Below are 20,293 nucleotides of genomic sequence, written 5' to 3'. Positions count from 1 at the left end.
ATCAACTGGATACATCCCCTGGTAGGGACTACAACAAAGGACCTTGCCCTCCTGTACCATCTTCTCTGTGGCAGCGGAGACGTGGATTCTCCACTCACTCTCACATCAGAAGCCTGAGATAGCATCACCAAAATCCAAGAAGCCCTGTCTTCATGCCAAGCCCATCATTTCGAGCCCGGCCTGCCTTTCCAGTTTGTCATTTTAGATAAGGCCCCCTGCTTCTACAGGTTGAATGGGATCCTCAACTCAGAGACCCTTTATTGATATTTGAATGGATCTTAACAAGCAACCAACCTATAAAAACAATTACCACCTTTCAAGAAATAATGGCACATCTAATTAAAAGGTCAGAACTAGCCTCCGCTCTTTTGCAGGGTGTGAGTTTACATTAATATACTTGCCACTGACTACTGGGGATCTGGAGCATATGCTCCATCCAAGTGAAAGCCTCCAGTTCACCCTGGATAGCTATACAGGACAAATTTCCATCCACATGCCAAAGCATAGACTTTTTAATTGTAATTCACCCTTTAATCTGATCCCAGAATTAAACCAAAGTAGGACCCCTCCCAAAGCTCTAACAGTTTTTACAGATGGCTCAGGGTCATCCCACAAGTCAGTAATGACTTGGAAGGATCCCAAGACCCAGAAATGGGAGTCTGATGTCCAAGTAGTGGAGGGATCTCCACAGATTGCCGAGCTAGCAGCTGTCATCAGAGCCTTTGAGAAATTCAGAGATGAACCCTTTAATCCACAGATTCAGCTTACGTTGCTGGCATATCTATGAGGGCTGAACATGCTTTTCTCAAGGAGGTCTCCAATCCAAACCTATACCAATTGATTTCTGCATTAATTGGTTTAATCTCCCACAGAAAGCAACCTTACCATATTATGCATGCTAGGTCACGCACCGACCTGCCAGGTGCCATCACAGAAGGGAACAAGAAGACAGATGTGTTGGTCATATTGGCAGAGACTGCTAACATCCCTGACACCTTTGCCCAGGTGAAGCTGTCACATGCATTTTATCATCAAAATGTACCTGCCCTCATCAGAATGTTCAAGCTCTTAAAATATCAAGCGAAAGCTATTGTCGCAATGTGCCTAAACTGCCAAAATTGCCAGATACCATGTATGGGTATCGTGGTTAACCCCCAGGGCCTGAACAGCTGTCAATTGTGGCAGACTGATGTGACTCACTTCCCATCCTTTGGAAAGACAAAGGAGAGAGGAACAACACAAACCCCTCCTTTCACCTTAAAGCTAACAAACTTTGCTTATATTCTCTATCAGAAGCCCTATCCTTGTCCAAAGATGAAATTTATCTACATTGATGCAGCCCTCACTGCTGCCTGGATGCTCCTCACTGAGCCACATGCCTTCAGCTGGGTTGTCCCACAGCCTAGCCATGTTTGGGTGACCTTAGCAAAGACACTAAAACAAGATAACTTGTGCCTGTCTGCTGCCTTATGCGAGGCAGACACCCTGGTTCAGGAGCAGCACAGTGGCCATGCCCAGGCCACTCGGTCCATTTGCACACAACATCAATGTGATGGATGGCAGAAATGGCATTTATTGCTGAAGAATTTGACACTTTATAACCTAGGTTCACAGTGTTACTCCCATCTGCTTTCATCACAGCTAGGTGCTAATTACGGGGGTCATTACCATAACTAAGGAGGAGGGGGATGACTATCTTTCCATTACATCCCGATATTTTCCAAGTGCTGGGCCCTAGCTTCCCACACGGGTCCATGGGCAGCCTAGACAACCCACTTTCCATGTGTCTGGTAGGGATTCCCTTGGTATGAATGGCCCATCACCAACTCAGATCTCCTCTGCACCACAAGTAAGAGGCCCAATCCAGTAGACACTTGAGACGAGTGGACAAAGATTCTGCCACAAGCTCCAGAGGAACCCCAAGAACTAGATTTGCTGGGGTACTCCAAAGCAACATGCTGTGTCAAATTTTACTTTAGACAACCACACCACCATTGGCCAGAAATTGACCAGGCAAAAAACACATACAGAAAAGACATATCACCAATTAACAAAGCCTATAATAATCTAAATTGGTGTAATTACACCAGTTGCATACTCTCTGTGTCCTCACTCCACCCTAAAGTGTTGCCCTGGGGAATGTTTCTTATATGTGGTGACCGAGTATGGGCTGGGATCCCCTCCTGTCTCCAGCGGTGTCCCTGTAGCCTTGGCAAACTTTCTACCCTCGCTCCAAATATCACATTATTACATGATTGGAAAGAAAAGAGAATTGACACACCAAAAGAGACCCTATTCAGAATCTGATGGAAAGTGTGACAGCAAAATTTAAAACTGAAACACAGGAAAGCGAGTTGCGGTTTCCCTGATTCTCCCTTGGGTAGCTGCAGCTAAAGCCCTTGGTGAGCTAAATCATCTGGGGTGTTGGCTTAGCAAGTAGGTCAATGCAACATCTGCTGCCCTGAGAGATCTTTTAAGGGATGAGGAGACTACCAGACATGTAGCCCTACAAAATCAAGCAGCAATTGACTTCCTACTACTTGCCCATGGACATGGCTGCCAGGACTTTGAGGGGGTGTGCTGCTTCAACCTCTCTTTGTGCTCAAAATTCATCCACACCAACATCCAGAAACTGAAGGAACAAGTAAAGGGCATAAAAGTAGAAAAGCCAGACTGTCAATGAACTTTTCAGACAATGGGGATTAACAGGATGGGTTTAATCTTTAGTTAAGGGAATTTTGTGGATTTTTGTTCTGATCCTTACTGTGTTACTTATGTTCTCCTGTGTTGTATGTTGCTTTAGGAGTTGTTAAGAAGGCCTTTTTACTAAATACATAAGGGGGAGTTGTGGAGGCAGGTCAGTCTGCCAAGGCTTTCCCTTGGAGGAATGTGCCCTGGGGGAGCTGTGACAAGTTTATCCCAACCCTCTCCTGGAGAGATACCCCTTTGATGGGACCATCCTCTCTTCTCATGGTGAGGTATCCCACCATGCCTTGATGACTGTATTGGTCCTTTGTAGCCCATTGGTTTTCCCCCCTGGTACAACCCTGGCCTTCCCCCATAAAAACCCCAGCTTCTGCCCAGTTCAGCAGGGAGCTGCCATCCCAACGCTCCTGTCTATCTCTGAGTTGGCCCAGGATAACCTTGAAAGCAGAGCTGAAATCACTTGCAGCCACAGGCTGCCCTTTGCTGAGGTTACCTGGTGGCCAGGTATCACCAGAGACCTCCCTGTGAAGGCTGTCTCTTGTGGGACTGCTCTCTCTGGGGAAGTCATGGTGTCCTGGGTCAGATCAACGAACCTGGCCTGGCCACCACAGTCTTTAGTCTCATTAACCCCACAGTTCATTGCAGTGAAATACCCTATTAATATATTATTTCCCACCCACCAGAACAATTTAGATCTTTGTATAGGAGTAGATAAGTAAGGGACATACAAACCCCAGTGTGATTCAGTAAATTATAGTTTTAATGTTGACATAAGGAACTTGTGCAATGTTTCCCAGCAAGTAAACAATCAGGCTACCTGAAAAACAAGTCCTACTCTGAGGTCTCAAATATTCAATAAACAAGCCACTTTGTCAACACACACCTATGTTTTACAGAAAGAACAAAGCAAGACTTGGACAGTGCAGACAAAGGGATTATCAATACAGTATATGGTACTTGCATCTTCTTCTGATATGGTATTTTTTTCCCCTGGTGATCAGCATAGGAAAACAGTTGTATCAGCAGCTCATAAAACTGAAATATAAATCCTGCTGTTAAGCATATCTGAGAAGGAAATTGATGGAGTCATGTCTCCTGTGGTTAGACAATGCGTGTCACGTGGCAGTTGTCTGTTTCATCCAGAAAAAGGGTGCTGAAGACATCATTAAAAAAGGTAGGGTGGTATTGGCAGGCTCTGTCACAGTCAGGATTAAAGTTCACCTCCAGGATCTGAGGCTGCATAATTTTTTTTCCTGTCAAGGCAAACACAAACATTGCTGCTTAATACAAACTCTACAGAGATCTTAAATCACTACTTGTCTTTAATCCAGAAATTATAAAAAAATACTGCGAAAAGCATCTTTTGTGACCCAAACTGCTGAGCCTGTAGGGTGTTTTTGTTTCAGTGGGTTGGTTTTTACTGCAGGGACAGAAGTATGTTCTGCCATCATTATCCAGAGGACAATTATCCCACAGATTCTGCAACCACTGTGCTAATTCAGTGCCTCCTCTGGAATGAGAATTTGTGGCCACTCAATACAATCTTCCTGAATCAGCTGTTTTGCTTGTCAGTGTTAAACATCTTCAAGAAAACTCTGCTTCTCCTTTCACATTTCAATACAAACCTTGTTTTCTTAAACCTCCTAGGTATTTAGCAGTCCTGTTCTTTTAACTGCAGCAACCCCCATCTGCCACTTCATGCCACTTCCTAAAGGAAGTCAGGAAATTTAATTTTCTCTTAAAACTTCATCAGTTCTGGATCCAATCCATTCTGTGCAGAGAAAACCAAAGGATTTTATTTCATATCTGGTGTTGAGATTGTTAAGTGAGGGAAAAACCTTCTGATGGATAAGGAAATCCTACTCTGCTTTGCACAGGAGCAATGAATCTCTTTGTCAACAGGCTGCCCACAGCTTTACAGCACTGACACTGGCATCACCCCTCATCTTCAAAAGGCCAGGGACCTGTGCAGCTCATGTTCTGCCAGGCATGTTATGAGAGGTTGGTTCATTCACTACAGTAGTTTTCCTCAAGCTAGTAACATTTGTGAGCTCCTTTGCTTCTCCCATTCAGGACACCTCTGGGACAGGTGAAAGAGCATCCAGTGTGGCTGTAGCAAACCACGTTCAACCTCTTGCTCCACCTCATCTAAGCAGTAAAGGTTCCATCCTATACCTCCTGTTTCTCAATCATTTCCTTCCATGACAGCGACTCAATCTTTGTAGAATCAGTCCCTGCAGCAGTGGCCATGGGGCACTCACCCAACACACATCTGCAGGCAAACCTGGGCACAGGCAATCAACTTCTCCTGTGTCCCAGAGAACCCAGTACCAGAGGAAGAGAGTATGTTCAGCTCTGTTCAATACTCCCTGGCAGCTCTCTTTGTGTTGATGCCTCTGCTACTTTTTTACCTCTACAAAAAACACATGCTTGGGTTAGGCACATTTACAGAACATTCCTAAACCTCCTAGTGAGATAAATTATTCAGTCTGTTTGCAGATTTTGCTACCATTCCTCCACAGCTGCCTGGAAGAAAGGCTTCAGGAAGTCACCCATACTGTGGTACTAACATGAAGCAGCCCCACTCACATATTCTTTCAGAGACTTGGCAACAGCTGAATGTCAGCCCTGAGGACATCAACAGCACTGGTGAATAGTGAATGTGGTCCCTTCCCTGCTGTAATAAGTCACTGTGCACTGAAGACACTGCTCCAAGTCTGGAAGCCACAGACGGTTAGATGTCTCCAAGGTTTTCACAGAGAGTGACATGAAATTTCAGACATTTGTTTGGGGTTTTTGTGTGTGTGGTGGTTTGACTGGATTCTTTTGGTTCTCCCCCCCACCCCTCTGTTGTTTTGCTCTGTTTTTCTCCAAAGAGAGAACAGCAGCAAGGAAGCAAAGATGCAGCTGTTGGCAGTTGGCAGCTGCCCCATCACACCTGTTAAGCAGCATGGCAGATGCTATCCCCATAGGTTTGTAACTTCAGGTGTCAGTGGGAGGGACAGAGCACACAGTTCACACTACTTGAGAAACAGTACAAGTTAAAAGAGAAGAAACAGACTTCTGAAAAGGTCCACGAGCACAAACAATTCAACGCTCAAATAACGGAGCTTCTCACCATCTCTGCTGGTGTCCCACTTAAGCATCAAGTCAATGGCATATATTGCTCTTGATGATGGATAATCGCAGATGCCAAGAGGGGCAGGTTTAGACGAAGCAACTTGGAACAAATCAGCAAATGCCTTAAAAATACTTGCCTAATAACAGAAAAAGCCCTCTGAATGAGGAGTGAGGTTCAATAAAAGCAACACACATGTCTAATCACTTCATTCATGCAGTGTTTTAAAGGTTTGTATCAATTGTACAACATAACAGATGAAGATCTACACAGTATTGGCTTCCAAATGTGCATTTAGATGTAATGCCAACACAGAGAAAGAACTCAGCACCTGGCAATATCCATGGACTTTTCTAGGGAGGCAATGAATACTATGGAAATCCTGAAAATAGTGCATTTTATATTAGAATTAATTCCCTTCTCAGGCATTATGCCAAGTATTGCACTTATGTGTAGAGGAGGGGGGAAAAAGAAACCTAGGAGAGTTCTGTGAAGACCAGCAGTACAACTGTGAAGTTCTGGCTTCTCTTCCTGCCTATTCAGTTGTATTCTAGCTTTCTTCTGTTCTGTTCTGCAATGAAAAATCTTTTACCCATTTATACCCCGAAGAAGGGTGGGGGGGACATGGAGATTTTAAGAATGTACTTCATAGGTATTTTGAAAAACAGTCAGATATCCAATCTGAAAGTGAAATAAACCAGGAAGAATGCACAGATGTGAGTTTTAGCATTGAATTTATGCTGCAGTGAACCATTCCCTCTTTTTTCTGTACACTGTACTACTTTGGGTAACCTCCAGGATGTATTTTGACATCTCTCTTTTCACCCCTTGTAGCTTCTTCCAGACTATTTTAAACCCTGCCATATTCTGAGTATCATTAATTGGACACAAGGGTCTAGTTAAAACAAATGTGAATTAATATATGGAAATCAAGTCACAGTTGGATAATTTATGCACTTTTGAATAAATATGCACATATAAAGGCTCAGTTATCATTCACTCTGTTTCTTCTAGCTCCTAATAAATATGGAAAAAATGAAAGAATTCAGTTTTGTGCATGTTTCTGAACCAGCTCTTCACATTCAGCTTTTTCTTTCAAGCATGAATCATAGGAAAAATTAAAATCAATGAGAAGGGCCTCATCTGCCCTCCTGCACGTTTTATGGAACTGTAATATTTTGAGCTTCCTTTTTACAATCAAAGATGTCCTGGTATCAGAGAACCATCTGTGTTCTTGTGAAAAGTCATCTATGCAAAGAGCAGGGACAGGGCTCTGGCAAGGCTGCTAACACAGAGAAGCTGAGGCAGCAGCAGGAAACTCTGCACTTTAGAGTAGGACTAGCTGTACTGCTAAGTCCAACATAAAGAATTACCATAGTGTGAACATGAAATAAAATTCTCAAATTATAAAATACAATTTTCTAACAAGCAAGCATTTGAGGGCAAATTACACAAAATTCTGAAGTAAAGGTTAACATATGATCTCCTTTGTGAAACTTACACACATGAAGTATGTCTCCTGAGAGAAAAAAAAATCCTAACAACCCAAGACTTTTGGAAAACCTGAGTAAAAAACCCCAAACAGATCATGAACATTTACATGAGAAAGATAAACTGCTGACTTACTTGTACCATTGTCCAAGGATATTCAGGATATTGTTTTTCAAACAGAGGAATAAAGTCTTCACAGTGCACCTAAAACAGTTTAGTAACATCAAAGGCTGTCTTGCTCGGGAATGACAAGAGAATGAAGATCAAATATATTTGCCATTCATACAAATGCATGTAGAGAACTAGGGAATTAAGACAGCTCTTGAATACCTTCCTTGTTCCAGGACTTCCTGTTATAAAAGATCAAACTAAGGCTTTGACAATGACAAGCGGTCATTTTATTATAATTCTGTTATTGTCTCTGTGTGTTTTATTCAGAATGTTTGTTTGTACTACCTTGGATAACCACAGATTATTAGGGGAAAGAGGGGAAAGAGTCTAGAAAAGTATTTCCTTAGGACTTCAACACCCTGTTCAAATGGATGTGAAACAGACTATTTGCTAACAGCCACAGAGCAGGCACCAGAAGATTTTCTACCAACAGAAAGATGAAGTGTTTTGGGCTGTTTGCTTACCTGTTTCAATGTCACACCAGGAGCATAATTCATGACAGTGAAATGCTTCTCATAGTCATCCAGGTCATCAAGCGAAAATGCCCTAAGGAACAGAACAACTCCTCAGTTTCCAAGGTATGCAATTCCAGCATGTGCACACTGCGGGGGGAGGGGGGCACCTGTTGGAAAAGCGCAGCCAGAACACGTCGTAGCTGTAGAGCTGCAGGGGCCGGGCAGAGCGCAGCAGCACCACGTAGCGCACATCAAACTTCACCAGCCCCACATCCTCACGCTCAAACAGCACCGGCTCCTCGATGTATTTGCACACCACCTACAGCAAAGCACATGAAACACAGCTCAGGTGAGATGTGTTACTGCCCCTCCATGACTTAGGGAACCCCTGCTTGCATTTCAGCTTTTCCTCAGAAAATGTTACTTTTTGTCACACTCTAACTACATGGTGTGGAATAAAACCAGGATGTTCTCAATTTTAAAAAAGTACAGATTTCTAACTCTGGTGACCTTGTTCTTTTGCAACAACTGTGAAGCAATTCTGTGTGCATTTCTGCACCCCAGAAAACACACACAATCCACACATCACCAACAAATGGCACTGAAGTGAGCTCCAGTGCTCACACACTGTAATGTACAGGTGGATGTTGCAGGGACACTGTTAAAAGCTCTGTGATTCATCTCTTGTTGGCAAAGGTGGTCCTTTGTGCCACTGAGCAGAGCAGTAACAATCAACCAGGGGACAGAAGCAATAATGTTCCCAAATTAATGATGAATACTAACTACAGCCAATGTGTTTGTCTGAGCCTGAGGACTGGCTTTACAGCAGCACCATGCTGGCATCCCTTATTGTCAGGGCAAATTTTATTTTTTAAATAAGACAACATCAGGCTCTGAGTTCATCACTGCAACAACTGGAGTTGACCGATTTCCAACTGATTCTATTCTGAACTGTATGCTTATGGCCAGAATATGAATTCTGAAGAAAATTAATTTCCTTTGTATTTTCAGACATCTTTCGGCAAAGCAGTTTTTTCAGCTCTGCCTTTTAAATCCTGTTCAAAGCCAGGCTCTCTCACCTTTGGGCTGCTTTCCCTGTGCCTGATGATACTGTTCAGGTTGTTGGTGATGTGCGTATCCAGGCTTCTGGCCAGGTTCCATGGTTTGCATATCCAGTGATTGTCTTCTCCTCTGGGGGAGAGAGAGAGAAATATCTCTAAGTATCCACCTCATTCATCTGTCTGAACACCCACTTGGCTTGATCCAGGTCTTCTCCTGGAAAAATACTTTATAAAGCTGTGGGCTACAGTGCAAGAATTAAGACTTTTGCTGACAGCTGGGAGGAGTAGGCATTAGGAATAAGGGAGAGAAAAAGCAATGTTACCCTTCACAATTTTTTTTTTCCAGTTAGGGCCTATCATGATCTCACTGTTTATCTCCTTCTACTGCAACTGACTCCATCAAAAAGGGAAAACAACCCATCAACAGGACAGCATCACCATGAACATGCACAAGTCATGGTGTGGAATTGTTCTGCCAGGAGCCTGAGAACATTCTGGTGGGGTATTGGGCAATTTTCCAAGTTGGTTCCCTACTGACACCTCCAAATCATTCACATTAAATGACACCAGAACTCATCTCTTTGGGAAGAAACTACAGTGTCTCAAAAGTTCACACTACAGGTATGTAAAAACACACCACCATCGTCTCGCTTTCTAGCACACAGACACCTCCCAGGGTAAAATTCTTTAAGATATCCTTGAGAAAATCCAGCAATATGCTGGTCCTTCCATCTAATTTTCCAAGTCAGGACACGATGATGCTTGATGTTCTTTCCTCAACCTATTAAAGCATCATAAAATGAGCTGAAGATAGCAGTTAACTTCTGTTTTGTTAGTTTGAAAATTCCTGCCACTCCTTCCCATTTTCTACACACACACTGCATTCATTGTCAGTCTTTGATGTTGAAAAATAATTAAACCACCACACACTAGGGACATGTGGCAGGTGTGCTCTCTCCTGGTCAATGCCAGTCCATAACAGACTATGTATAGCAAATAACAGCCAAATGAAACACCTGGCAGGAGTCGCCATAATAAGCAAGCATCATCAAAGAAGCAACCTTTCAACCAGAATACTCCATGCCAGACAGAAGAGGTTATTCAGCAGTAGCCAATGATCTCTTTCTCTCTTACAAGAAGTATAATTGTAGTTTCCACCCACTTCAAGACAGCTGCAGTGGCAGCAGTGTGGATTTAGAACCCTAAAGCTCCACAACTACTTCAGTCTAACACTGAAACAAAATTTTACTTTCACAACCTTACAGAACCCAAGTACTTTAAACATTTTCCACTCTGGCTTAAGTGCAAGAACAACTGCTAATGTTCCCTCGAAAAAATAAAATTCCACACTTGTTGTGAACACATTTTGAGGCTTCGTGTATCTGTTGAACACAAGAGGCAAGATCCTGACTAGGCCAAGAGCAAAGGACTTCAACTCTGTATTCAAATCACAGCAAAGTTTCTGGGTTTCAAACTGCACTGCTTAACTACTCTTACCTAAAATAAAAACCTAAAAGCCCCCACTTTTCAGGTAAAATTCACTTAAATGTAAATGCAGCAAGAGCTAACTCATGGTGGTAAAACAGCTGCAATGACCAAACTGCAGGCTCCTGGTCTTTGAGGAAAGTGGGATCAAGACAGGAGAAAACCTGAGGAAGAGGAAATACACGTCACCTTCTGTCACGTTGCTGGAAGTAGCTGATGAACTGAGGTAATTCTGTCTGGAGGTTAAAAGTCCGAGGCAACCACCTGGGCCCATCTGGTCCTCCAGCTCGTCTAGCAATGGATGCAAGGCAGTCTTTGACTGTCAGGAGGCTCTCACATGGGAACTGATTCACCATTACCTCAGGCCTCTCCTCACTTAGCTTCCTACAAAGTAAACAAGTGCTTGGTGAAGGGGGAAGGTTGTGGAGGCCTTTGGGAACAGTTTTTATAGAAAAAAAAAAAAAGGAAAAAATATTATCAGTGGAATAATAAATCCTATAATTAATTAACCTATAATCTTTGAAGTGTGAGAAGTTGTAGAGGATGTCTGCTTCTCCCTCGTTGTCTGTGAATACAAAACGGGGATGCGTCAGGTTGTTGAGGACGTGCTGAATGTCAGTGAACACCCTAGGAGAAAGAAGCACATGAAAAAAAAATGTCAGTTTAGCTTCTGAAACTGATCAACTCATGCCTGAATAGAAAAAAAAACTTTAAAGTTTGACTTTCTATAAGAATTACGTTTTTCCTGTATACACTCTCTGTGACAATCTCTTCTTGACACAGAAACAATTTAAATTGAAGTGGGATAGATTAAAAAATTGTGAGAGATTACCTAAAAACTACCTATTTTGAGATAGAAATCTCAAAGGTAGTTTAGCTCTGACAGCTTCATAAAAAAAACTGTTCAGAAGATGATGATTAATCCTGTGACACAGAAGCCTGTAAGAAGTAACATGAATTCACTGTTTAACATTCAAAGTCCAAAAGTGAGAGTGGCCTTGTGAATACCTTCACTCCTGAAAGAGCTCTAAAAATCAATCTGCTGTCATCCACATGAAAGAAAGTCATAGGAAATCTTGTCAGCTTAATTCTGTAGCTTCAGAAGATTATTTTTATTTGTTCAGAACTTTAAATTACCCAAACATATGACAGTAGGTATATGCTGAGAATATACAAAGCTTTGAGGCTTGATACAACTTCCCTCTGAACCCCATTTAAAATCACCCAACCCAAACCTGACACATTTCAGAATGTAACCAAGAACGAGGCAAGTTGTTGCATATCTTAGGAAACTTCCCTCTGAAATAAAACTGGTCACTTGGATGCTAAAATAAGCAGATAGAAATAATGGTTATTTTGATGACTTTAGAGATTAAAGTGAGGCCACTTAATTCAGAACTCAGCATGTTGACTCAAAAAGCAAGACTGGTTTTTTATATCATTCTCCTGGTAAAGGAACATTTAAACAGAAGAAAAAAAACCACTAATTTTTTCCATGAAAAACTATTGTATTCTTCCTCCTCTCCAGATCTGTTCTTATCAGCTGTGGAACTTTCCTCTCCTCCTTCCACAACTAAACAAGTGGAAGATATATTCCCCTGAGACACTTCTCTAAAAAGATGAACTGCAGAAATAGCCCAGTCACAGCAGGAAATAAATTCTTTAAAAAGCCAAGTATGTAAGATGCTTTACATAGCTCCATGTGTGAGCTATTACAATAGTTATACTCTTTATGCTGAAGCCTATAACTGAGAGAGACGATGTTACTGTGGATGAAAGGAATCAGCCTGTTGAAAGAAGCCACCAGTCTTTCCTCACTGCTGCAACAGAAAGAAATTAGTATTTCCACAGAGTCCCTCTGGCATTTCTTTCTGCAATTTGTGGCTTTCTGGCTTCTCCTTTTAAGTCTGCATACTAGGGGAAAGTGTAATACCAGATCTGCTGTACTGGATCCATTACAAATTCTGCCAAACCCACAAGCTCCCCTAACATCCACTGGTTTGGAGCAACTGTTAGTCCTTGCTGGAGCAAAAGGAAATCAAAGTGGTGACCTGAAGATAAAAGGCCAATTACACAATGCTGTAACAAAGTCCTGAAGCACTCAAAATCTGCACACAAATAGGCATGAAACACAAGTAGTACTAAAATTGAAGTTGTTCAGAAAATCCCAAATTGGTTCCTTACAAACACACCCTACAAGTTACCATCCTGCAAAGACCCAGTGCCAGAGCACTCAGGATTGTATTTGAAGACTTGCTTAAAATTCAGAACAAAAGAAATAGGGGAGTTCAATCTAGTTTTGTTAAGTGCAGGAACATCACTGTAATAAAATGAGGGAGATTAATATTAGAGAGGAAATAAGGTAATTTCATTTGTTCTAAGGTGTCATGGGGTAACTTTACCTTTAAGATAGCTTTAGGAGCTAAAGAAGTTAAAGCTGCTGGTGGCTGATGGTAGTCTTTTCTCCTGACCAATTATTATTTCTAAAAATTGACAGCAGTTTTGACCATTAAAAAGTGAAATCAACTTGTGAACACCACCTTAAGATGTAAAGCCAGAGTTCTCTTGCTGTCTTTGGTTTCCGGCTTCTGAAAAGGTAACAGGCTTTGTCTCGGCCTCCTCCCCCCAATCCAAGCCCGACAAGGCTGTAGAGGGCGGAGGGGGGGGGGGCGGGGAGAGAAACGGAGCTGGACGGCTTGGCCTAGTTTGTAGTTTCTGCTGCTGGACTGAAACCAGACACCATGAACACTTGCAGCTTTTCTAAGACTAATTCTTTTACTACCTAGATAAAACGTACAGATTACTCCTTTTTCCCAGAGAGACAGAGACAATCAGCATGAAGAAGACATCATAAAATCATCACAGACAGTGAAGAAAAGAGTTAAGTTTTAGATAGGGAAGAGAGAATAAGAAGATGCTTTATAAGCTGAAATATTTTTCTGTTAAAGCTATGGAGATGGACAATAGTGTTCTGAAAAAAACTCCTTTAATTCATGACAGAGTATATTGGGAGGAATAGAGTGTTCAAAGTGTGGATTTTGAGCAAAAGGTGGAGTAATTGTGATACAGTGAGGTGCTGGAACAGTGAAGCGAAGATTTGAGGCCTTGAGGGGCAATGAGAAAACTGTTTCCAGAGAAGCTCACAGAGACAGATGAAGAGAACTTTTACCTTTGAATAACTCATCCTTAAAAATGGCATCCCTAGACTCATTGACCCATACACACCTCAGAGTGATGTGAAGTGAGAGGAGTGAACTGATGGCAGGATTTCTGGGCAGCTGGCATCAGAGAAATAGAAAACTATAACAGAAATAGTTTTCTTGTGAGAAACTCCATAGATTAGCAGAAAAAAACTTCTGTTTCTCTACAAAGGCTGATGAAAAGTCTCTAGCAGGAATTGAGACTGTTTTAAACACCGAAGTTCCAAAGTTTTTTGTCTCTGTGTTGTCACGTGAACAAGAGACTGGTGGGTAGTGGGGGATAAAAGGGTTTTCTGAAAGTTTATTCTAGTGTTCTTATTCTTGTAGTTTTGTTAATAAACTTTATTCCTTTTAAGCCTGTTTTGCTCTTGTTCTAATCCATATCTCACAGCAAAGAATAAGTAAGTTTTCTAGTAATTTTTTAGTTACTGCTTTAAAACCACGACATAAGGCAATACACTGATAATACCACAAAAAGATACCGAGAGGTAAGAAATGCACCAAGTCCCATTCTGGCTTTGGCAGAGGGCAGAACATCTACACTGCAATCCTGCAGTATCAGCCAAGCTATTTTGGACCTTTCAGTCCAGTATCAGTGACACACTGAACTAATGAAGCCAGCTAACCATTTTTTCCCCCTTGTCTCACCAAAGCCCTGGTGAAGGGCTATGAAGTCTGGGATAAAAGATGACATTCAGTGAAATTATGCAAGTAAGATAAATATGTTTATATGTTACTTAATTTACTCAAAATATTTAAAGCTAAGAAGCAATTATGAGAATCAACTCCCACAGCACAGAGCTGACAAGACCAACCCAAACAAAGACTTGTCTCATAACAGCTCTTTGGACATTTTAAAACAGTAACTGATGTAGCTGAACAAAAACATGAAAGAGAAGATCAAAAGAAATAGAGATGATCATACCCAAGATAAACTGGAAAGACTTTTCCTAATAAATCCGTCTTTGAAGCATTTAGATCTTTGATTCTTTTTTTCCATTCAGCAATCATCACAGCTGGATAGAACTAGGGCAGCCATTACTATGCTGTAAGACCTAGTTAAACCTATAATTTTGCTGTATCAAACTACTTGTACTCACTCCCCTGCTTTTCAGGATTCAGGTTAAACATTTATTTAATTTTCCATTCTCTGTCTTAGCTCTGCTTGGATACAAGATGACTTTGTTCCAAGTTCTAAACTTTGCAACCTTGTGCCTTGAATTTATCTTCAATCCCCTAAAACAGCAGCAATTCAAAAAGCAGAGCACAAATATTAAGAGACTACAACTATCTATGCAGCTCCATGTGCTCCCACCTGTCTGCCCATGGTGACACCCTTAAAACCTTTAAAGGAGGCCAAAAGCAGTGGAAGGCTGCAGCTCACACTCAGTTGTCTTCACTCTGAGATCCTGCTCTACTTGTGAAGGAACTTTAGTAGACAAAATTCAGAGCATGAGAAGGATCTTACAGCCTTTTGTCCAGATATGAAGAGGATAAAGGAAAAAAGAGGGAAACCCTTAGGAGTACATTGATTGAGTGTGAATTAAATTCCTTAGAAGAAAAGCAGGAAGAATTTGAAGTGTTTCCCCCTCCTTTCTTGCCTAATGTGAATGCCATTCATTTGAAATGTAAGATACAAACTAAAGAGATAAGCAGTGAAAAATCTATCAGTGTTTCCCAACATCCTCAGTATTGCTTTCTTGCCTCTATCAGAATGCACCTGCCTTTGACTCCTGTATCTGAGTACATCAGATGAAAAATATCAGCTTTTGCTTATCCTCACGGTCATGTAACCAAATGGAATCTTGACTGTCACTGGGCAAGTTAACAAATGCCTCTCCCCAAACAGTGACACTGATTTCCAGCAAGTTCTTCTCAAGTAAAGCTGATATAGGGAGTAACAAATCAATACAAGAAGCTGGTGTGCGAGTACACCTACCAAATACATTGTAGTGCAACTTTACCATTTAAGCAAAATGTTTCAAGCAAGAACTGTGATCCCAGTGTCAGACTACAAACACCCTGGAGTGCAACTCACAGAACATGCTAAGCAATGGCCTTTCTGGAATAAAACCAGTAACAAGGCAGCCTGGCCATGCAGCACCACTGTTTTCACTCAAAAAAATCCCTTATCTTTGCAATGCTCTTCCATCTTTCTTCTGAAATGGTTTCACAGCATACGGTCCACTTTTGTAGCAAACATATGTCCATTTTAAAGCATTCCAGGTTTTTATAGGATTCCTGTTTGATAATACCATCTGAAGAAGGGAATAGTCCGTTATATTCAAATAGCACAGAGCAACCCCTATGGACATACATGCTATAATGCAGAAGACGAGTCTTTAGTGTCTTTTCTACACCTTAAGTCATACCTAGTGAAAACAACACTGTGTAACTTAGCGTTAGAACATGATGCAACTTTTCCTTCACCCAGAACGTGGCACTTAATAAGAAACAACCAACCAACCAACCAACCAAATGGAATTTATTTTTTAGAAATTCTGTAAGTGACAATTTGCTCACTCTGAAGAATAAATCTAACAGGAGCAACTAGTAAGTCACAATCTTAGGCAAGTAGCTCCATATAAACACACCTTTAACTTGCCTCTGTTCTTCAAAGGTGGAAGAGGCTATTTAGCCTGAAGACACTGCAATTACTGCACATAATCCTGGTAAGAAAACATTCTGTTTGTGGATACATACTTGAAAACTTTGTCTTTGGCATAAACTGGTGGATTTATTGCTGCGGGAAGTTTTTCCTTGTTTTCTGTTAAAATTGCCTAGAAAACAGAAAATCACAAAAAGTTAATTCTAGGCAGAATGAAAGACTTCATTGCATGTTTTATTGGTCTGTTCTTTTTCATGCAAGTGAATTTCAGCAAAGTTATATTTTGACAATTCTATTATGTTGTGTAATATGCTGTTCAGAAAAAAACATCTGTACAAGAACAGAGGCAGAAGGAAATCCTATCAGTAAAAAGGAACAAGAAATAAGACTTTGAGGCCAGGGCACATCAACACTTTTGAAAGACCCTGAGAAACTCTTGCCTCCTAAACATTAAAAAAAAAAAAATCTCAAATCACAGCCAACCATATAAAATAGAAGACAAAGTTGCTGTATTTCCAACAAAATGGAAGACCGATCATTTACTTGTGACGCTTTGTTACAGATGACTAAAAAAATTATAGGAGGTTGGAAGCCAGTTCTGCTCCTATGAAAACAAGCAAAATGTTTTTTGCAGTCTTCAGCAGTAACCATGCCTGCAAAGTCACTCTCCATCCTGTACAGCTCCCCTCTGACTGATAAAAGAAAATACACTCTTGGATCATTGCTGATGCCCTGCCAAAGGAAGCAGCTGTCAGAAATTCTAGGATAGAAGTGTTGATGCAAAGTACACCTCTTCCAAAAATGCAAAATCCCAACCAATCAATCTGCCTTACGTTACAAGACAGCCTAGCTATTATGAGTGTACAACTTTATTTAGCAGAAGCAGGTTAACTTAATTTCTAACTAGATATTGTTAACAACAAGCTGGACAGAGCATTTTCTGCCTCTCAGCCGTCATAAAGAAACAGATAGCTGAGGTATAGATTAATCTTTAGAAGCTGTACTTTGAATGCCATTATTAGCCAGTACAGCATCCTCATAGGTATCAAGTTTCCTCATTTTTCTAAGAGGTGAATCTTGTGCAGATATTGTTAATGAAAAGGAAATTTCAAACATTAATTTCACATCCTTAAAATATCCCAAACCCCTATTAGAAAGGAAACAAACTGAATGAATACTTTATAAGAGTGCCATCAAATTAAAAATGTCCCTTCTCCAATATTTAATGGCTCTAAACAACAACATAGCCCATTAGCCAGTCTGAAAAATGTAGCTTTTCCTAAAATTGTAAAACAAAACTTTCTGTAATTCAACACTGAACAGCAATGCTACAATAACAAATCAAATCAATAAGCCTACTAGACAATGCATCAAATATCTAACTGGAAGATGGATGCCTCAATATGAAGTGCCTTGTAGTGTGCTTATAAAAAAAACCTATGCCATGCAAAGCAATAAAATAAATATTAGAACTCATTTATGTTGCTCCAGTATTTAAATACTTAGAAATCACATATAAATGTAAGACATTTCTTGTCTCATGGTGCTTTGTTTTTTTAGTTTAACGGCTGTCCTCTGAATCAGTCTTTAAACTTAAAAAGAAGCAAAATCGGAATTCTTGCAATGCTTCTTTAGGCACTGCCTCTTCTTAACAGAGATAAGATACGGAATTAACTTGTTAAAATCATACTTGATAATGCTCATCTGGTGGTTCTGGAGTAAAACAGCTGACATCCAACACTTCAGTAGGCACCCAGGGTAACAAAACACACTTCCTGATCAGGCGATCCGTCTCCCCGTAAGCGTAATCACGAGTGACTTCATCTGCAGCAAAACCAGGAGAGCCTTTAGGAACTGCCTTTCATTCCCACTGAAAATCTTCAAATAACAGCTGTACAGTCAATACCAGCACAAATCTCGTTATTTAAATAAAAAATTAGAGATAGTTAAAGAAACATGATAAAAAGAGTATTATTTAGGATGCTTATCTTCTCCACATGATGGAGGCATAGGGTGGCCCCTGGTCAAGATTACAGGAATAAATCATTGGACTGATGTTTCCCAACTTTCAGATCCTGACTTTCTGACTCAGAACTACAAACACAGACTTTAAGGATTTTTTTTTTAAACCCTTCAGATGACTGAATTTGCAGTTTCACTAAGGCAGTGATGCAAGATTTAAGTTCTCTGTCAATAAAACAATAGCAATATTTTTTGACTGGTAAAATGTCTCTATCTTAAAATATAGAAATACCAGAAAGAACTTTTATATTTGACAGTGTTACAAGAATACAGCTATTTTTGGTCTTGAAACATTTGTTCTACTGTGAAATGCTTAATGATTTTGTAACAACTGGCCCATTTTCTATTGCAAGCATTAAAGAAAACCCCAGCTGCTCAGACACACACTCACCACCAGTTTCAAGGTCTCTCAAAGGCCAGAGAACTGTGTAAGCAATTTGTTGAGGCATATAAAACAGAGGTGCTGCTGCAAAACTTGGCTGGTCTGAATGCTGAATGCGTGATCCAAATTCATCCATGATGTACCAGACAGGAACCTTCTCCTCTGCAGTCTGCATGAATAAACAGAGGGAGACATCTCGCACACTGGACTGCAGGAAAAGCTCTGTGAGACAGGCACTGGCAGCACCCCTACACCACTTCTCAGATTTCTGCTTCAACCTCCTCTTTCTTGTGCTACTGCTATTGCCTACCAGACCTGCTTTCCCTGAACCAAACCAGCTGCTTAAGAGAGCTAAGCCAGCAGAAGGCTGCTTGGTAGGACTAGTTTTCATTCAGTTTCTCTCAGAATTAATTAGCTGAAAAGTATTTGAAGTTTGAGAGTGAAGGAGAGCAAAACTGCAGCCTGCACTAACAGTAGCTACGAGTGCTGAGGCTGCATCATCAAAGCGCTCCTTCCTGCAACACTTGTCATGAAAACATCCTGAAACCTTAAATTGCTTGGTAGCACTACTTTGGTCTTTTTATGGAGGCAGGAATGGAGCAGAGAGATTAGACTTGAGATATTTCCCAGGAAAGTGAACAGAAGATAAATTCAACCACAGGTTGAATTAACTGTCTTCTGGAAAATCACTTTTCAAGTAGTAACACAGGTAATTCCATTTGACTCACAAGCTATTCATAATAAACTGAGTAACAAAGAGATAGGGTAGAAAGACAGAGATACTGTTCTGATTTTCCCTTTCATTTATGGAAAAAGTCACTATGAATCTCCTCAGAGACTTTTCAGACCTGATTCTAGTGTGAGCTAAATTTGAGCTTAATTGATAAAGATGGCCAGTCCAGAGAACAATCTCAAGACCCTGAGCTAATAGGGATAGTCTGATCACGCTCTCACTGCTCAGGGTTAGCCTTGCCCATTCTGCATAGGGCTGAGGCCAAAGAATTCAAATTTCTCCTCTTTAATTCGAAAGACTAAAAAAGACTTTGGAGCTCCACTGCAAACCCTACAACACGTTTTTCACCTGCACCCCAAGGGTTGTATTCCCTCAAAAATGGCACATGTGCATTTGAAAGTGTTTTAAAGGCTCAAGAAATGCTGGTACAGTGCTGAAGGACTACAGAGAGCAGGGTGACCAAATCTGGTGTGGTCCTACCGACACACCCTAAAAGTAGCATTTCCTCTTCTTCCAAATAGAAGGAATGCCTGTAAGGGTCTTAGTTAATACTCACGTACTGGGAACATCTTCACCCCAAAATTTTTAGCAACCTGTAGAGTCTTACCCCTTGAGAGAGCTGGTAGGTCTGGTTGTATTTCCACATTTCCTGCACCACCTGCTCGATGCTGCCCTCGTCTGGGACCTCTCCATGGAAGGGGATGCCCATGAGGTTGGCCATCCTGTGCAGCAGGCCAGGCACAAGGCGCAGCTGCTGCCGGGCATGCTCCACGCGGTATGTCCAGGCGTGGTCAATGAGGAACACGCTGCAGGAGAGTTTGGGTGGTGTTACGCCCTGGGGTTCTCACACACACACAGCCA

The 20,293-nt window shown here is 41.2% G+C and overlaps 1 protein-coding gene across 16 annotated transcripts in view; it reads right to left on the bottom strand.

The window, feature by feature from the left end:
* Positions 1 to 3,443: 3,443 nt before the first annotated feature.
* TTLL12 (tubulin tyrosine ligase like 12) overlaps positions 3,444 to 20,293 on the bottom strand; it is a 28,732-nt gene continuing 11,882 nt past the window's right edge. For 15 of the 16 annotated variants that reach the window (XM_005533132.2, XM_088055739.1, XM_088055743.1 and 12 more), the window contains 12 exons: positions 20,040 to 20,238; positions 18,709 to 18,868; positions 17,986 to 18,119; positions 16,391 to 16,467; positions 10,998 to 11,114; positions 10,677 to 10,871; positions 9,021 to 9,132; positions 8,109 to 8,260; positions 7,951 to 8,032; positions 7,451 to 7,519; positions 5,825 to 5,963; positions 3,444 to 3,959 (listed from right to left, as the gene is read on the bottom strand). In XM_005533132.2, the coding sequence (XP_005533189.1) occupies positions 3,808 to 3,959; positions 5,825 to 5,963; positions 7,451 to 7,519; positions 7,951 to 8,032; positions 8,109 to 8,260; positions 9,021 to 9,132; positions 10,677 to 10,871; positions 10,998 to 11,114; positions 16,391 to 16,467; positions 17,986 to 18,119; positions 18,709 to 18,868; positions 20,040 to 20,238 (1,588 nt within the window). In that variant the 3' untranslated portion in view covers positions 3,444 to 3,807. The remainder of the gene's footprint in view (positions 3,960 to 5,824; positions 5,964 to 7,450; positions 7,520 to 7,950; positions 8,033 to 8,108; positions 8,261 to 9,020; positions 9,133 to 10,676; positions 10,872 to 10,997; positions 11,115 to 16,390; positions 16,468 to 17,985; positions 18,120 to 18,708; positions 18,869 to 20,039; positions 20,239 to 20,293) is intronic. The other variant, XM_088055751.1, reaches the window with a different exon arrangement.

Source organism: Pseudopodoces humilis, chromosome 5 (assembly GCF_049639895.1).
Source record: "Pseudopodoces humilis isolate 2021_Gansu_Grassland_sample_001 chromosome 5, ASM4963989v1, whole genome shotgun sequence".
Classification (NCBI taxonomy): Eukaryota; Metazoa; Chordata; class Aves; order Passeriformes; family Paridae; genus Pseudopodoces; species Pseudopodoces humilis.
Note: the sequence above shows the minus strand (reverse complement) of the source record. Positions and strands in the feature narration are given on the sequence as shown.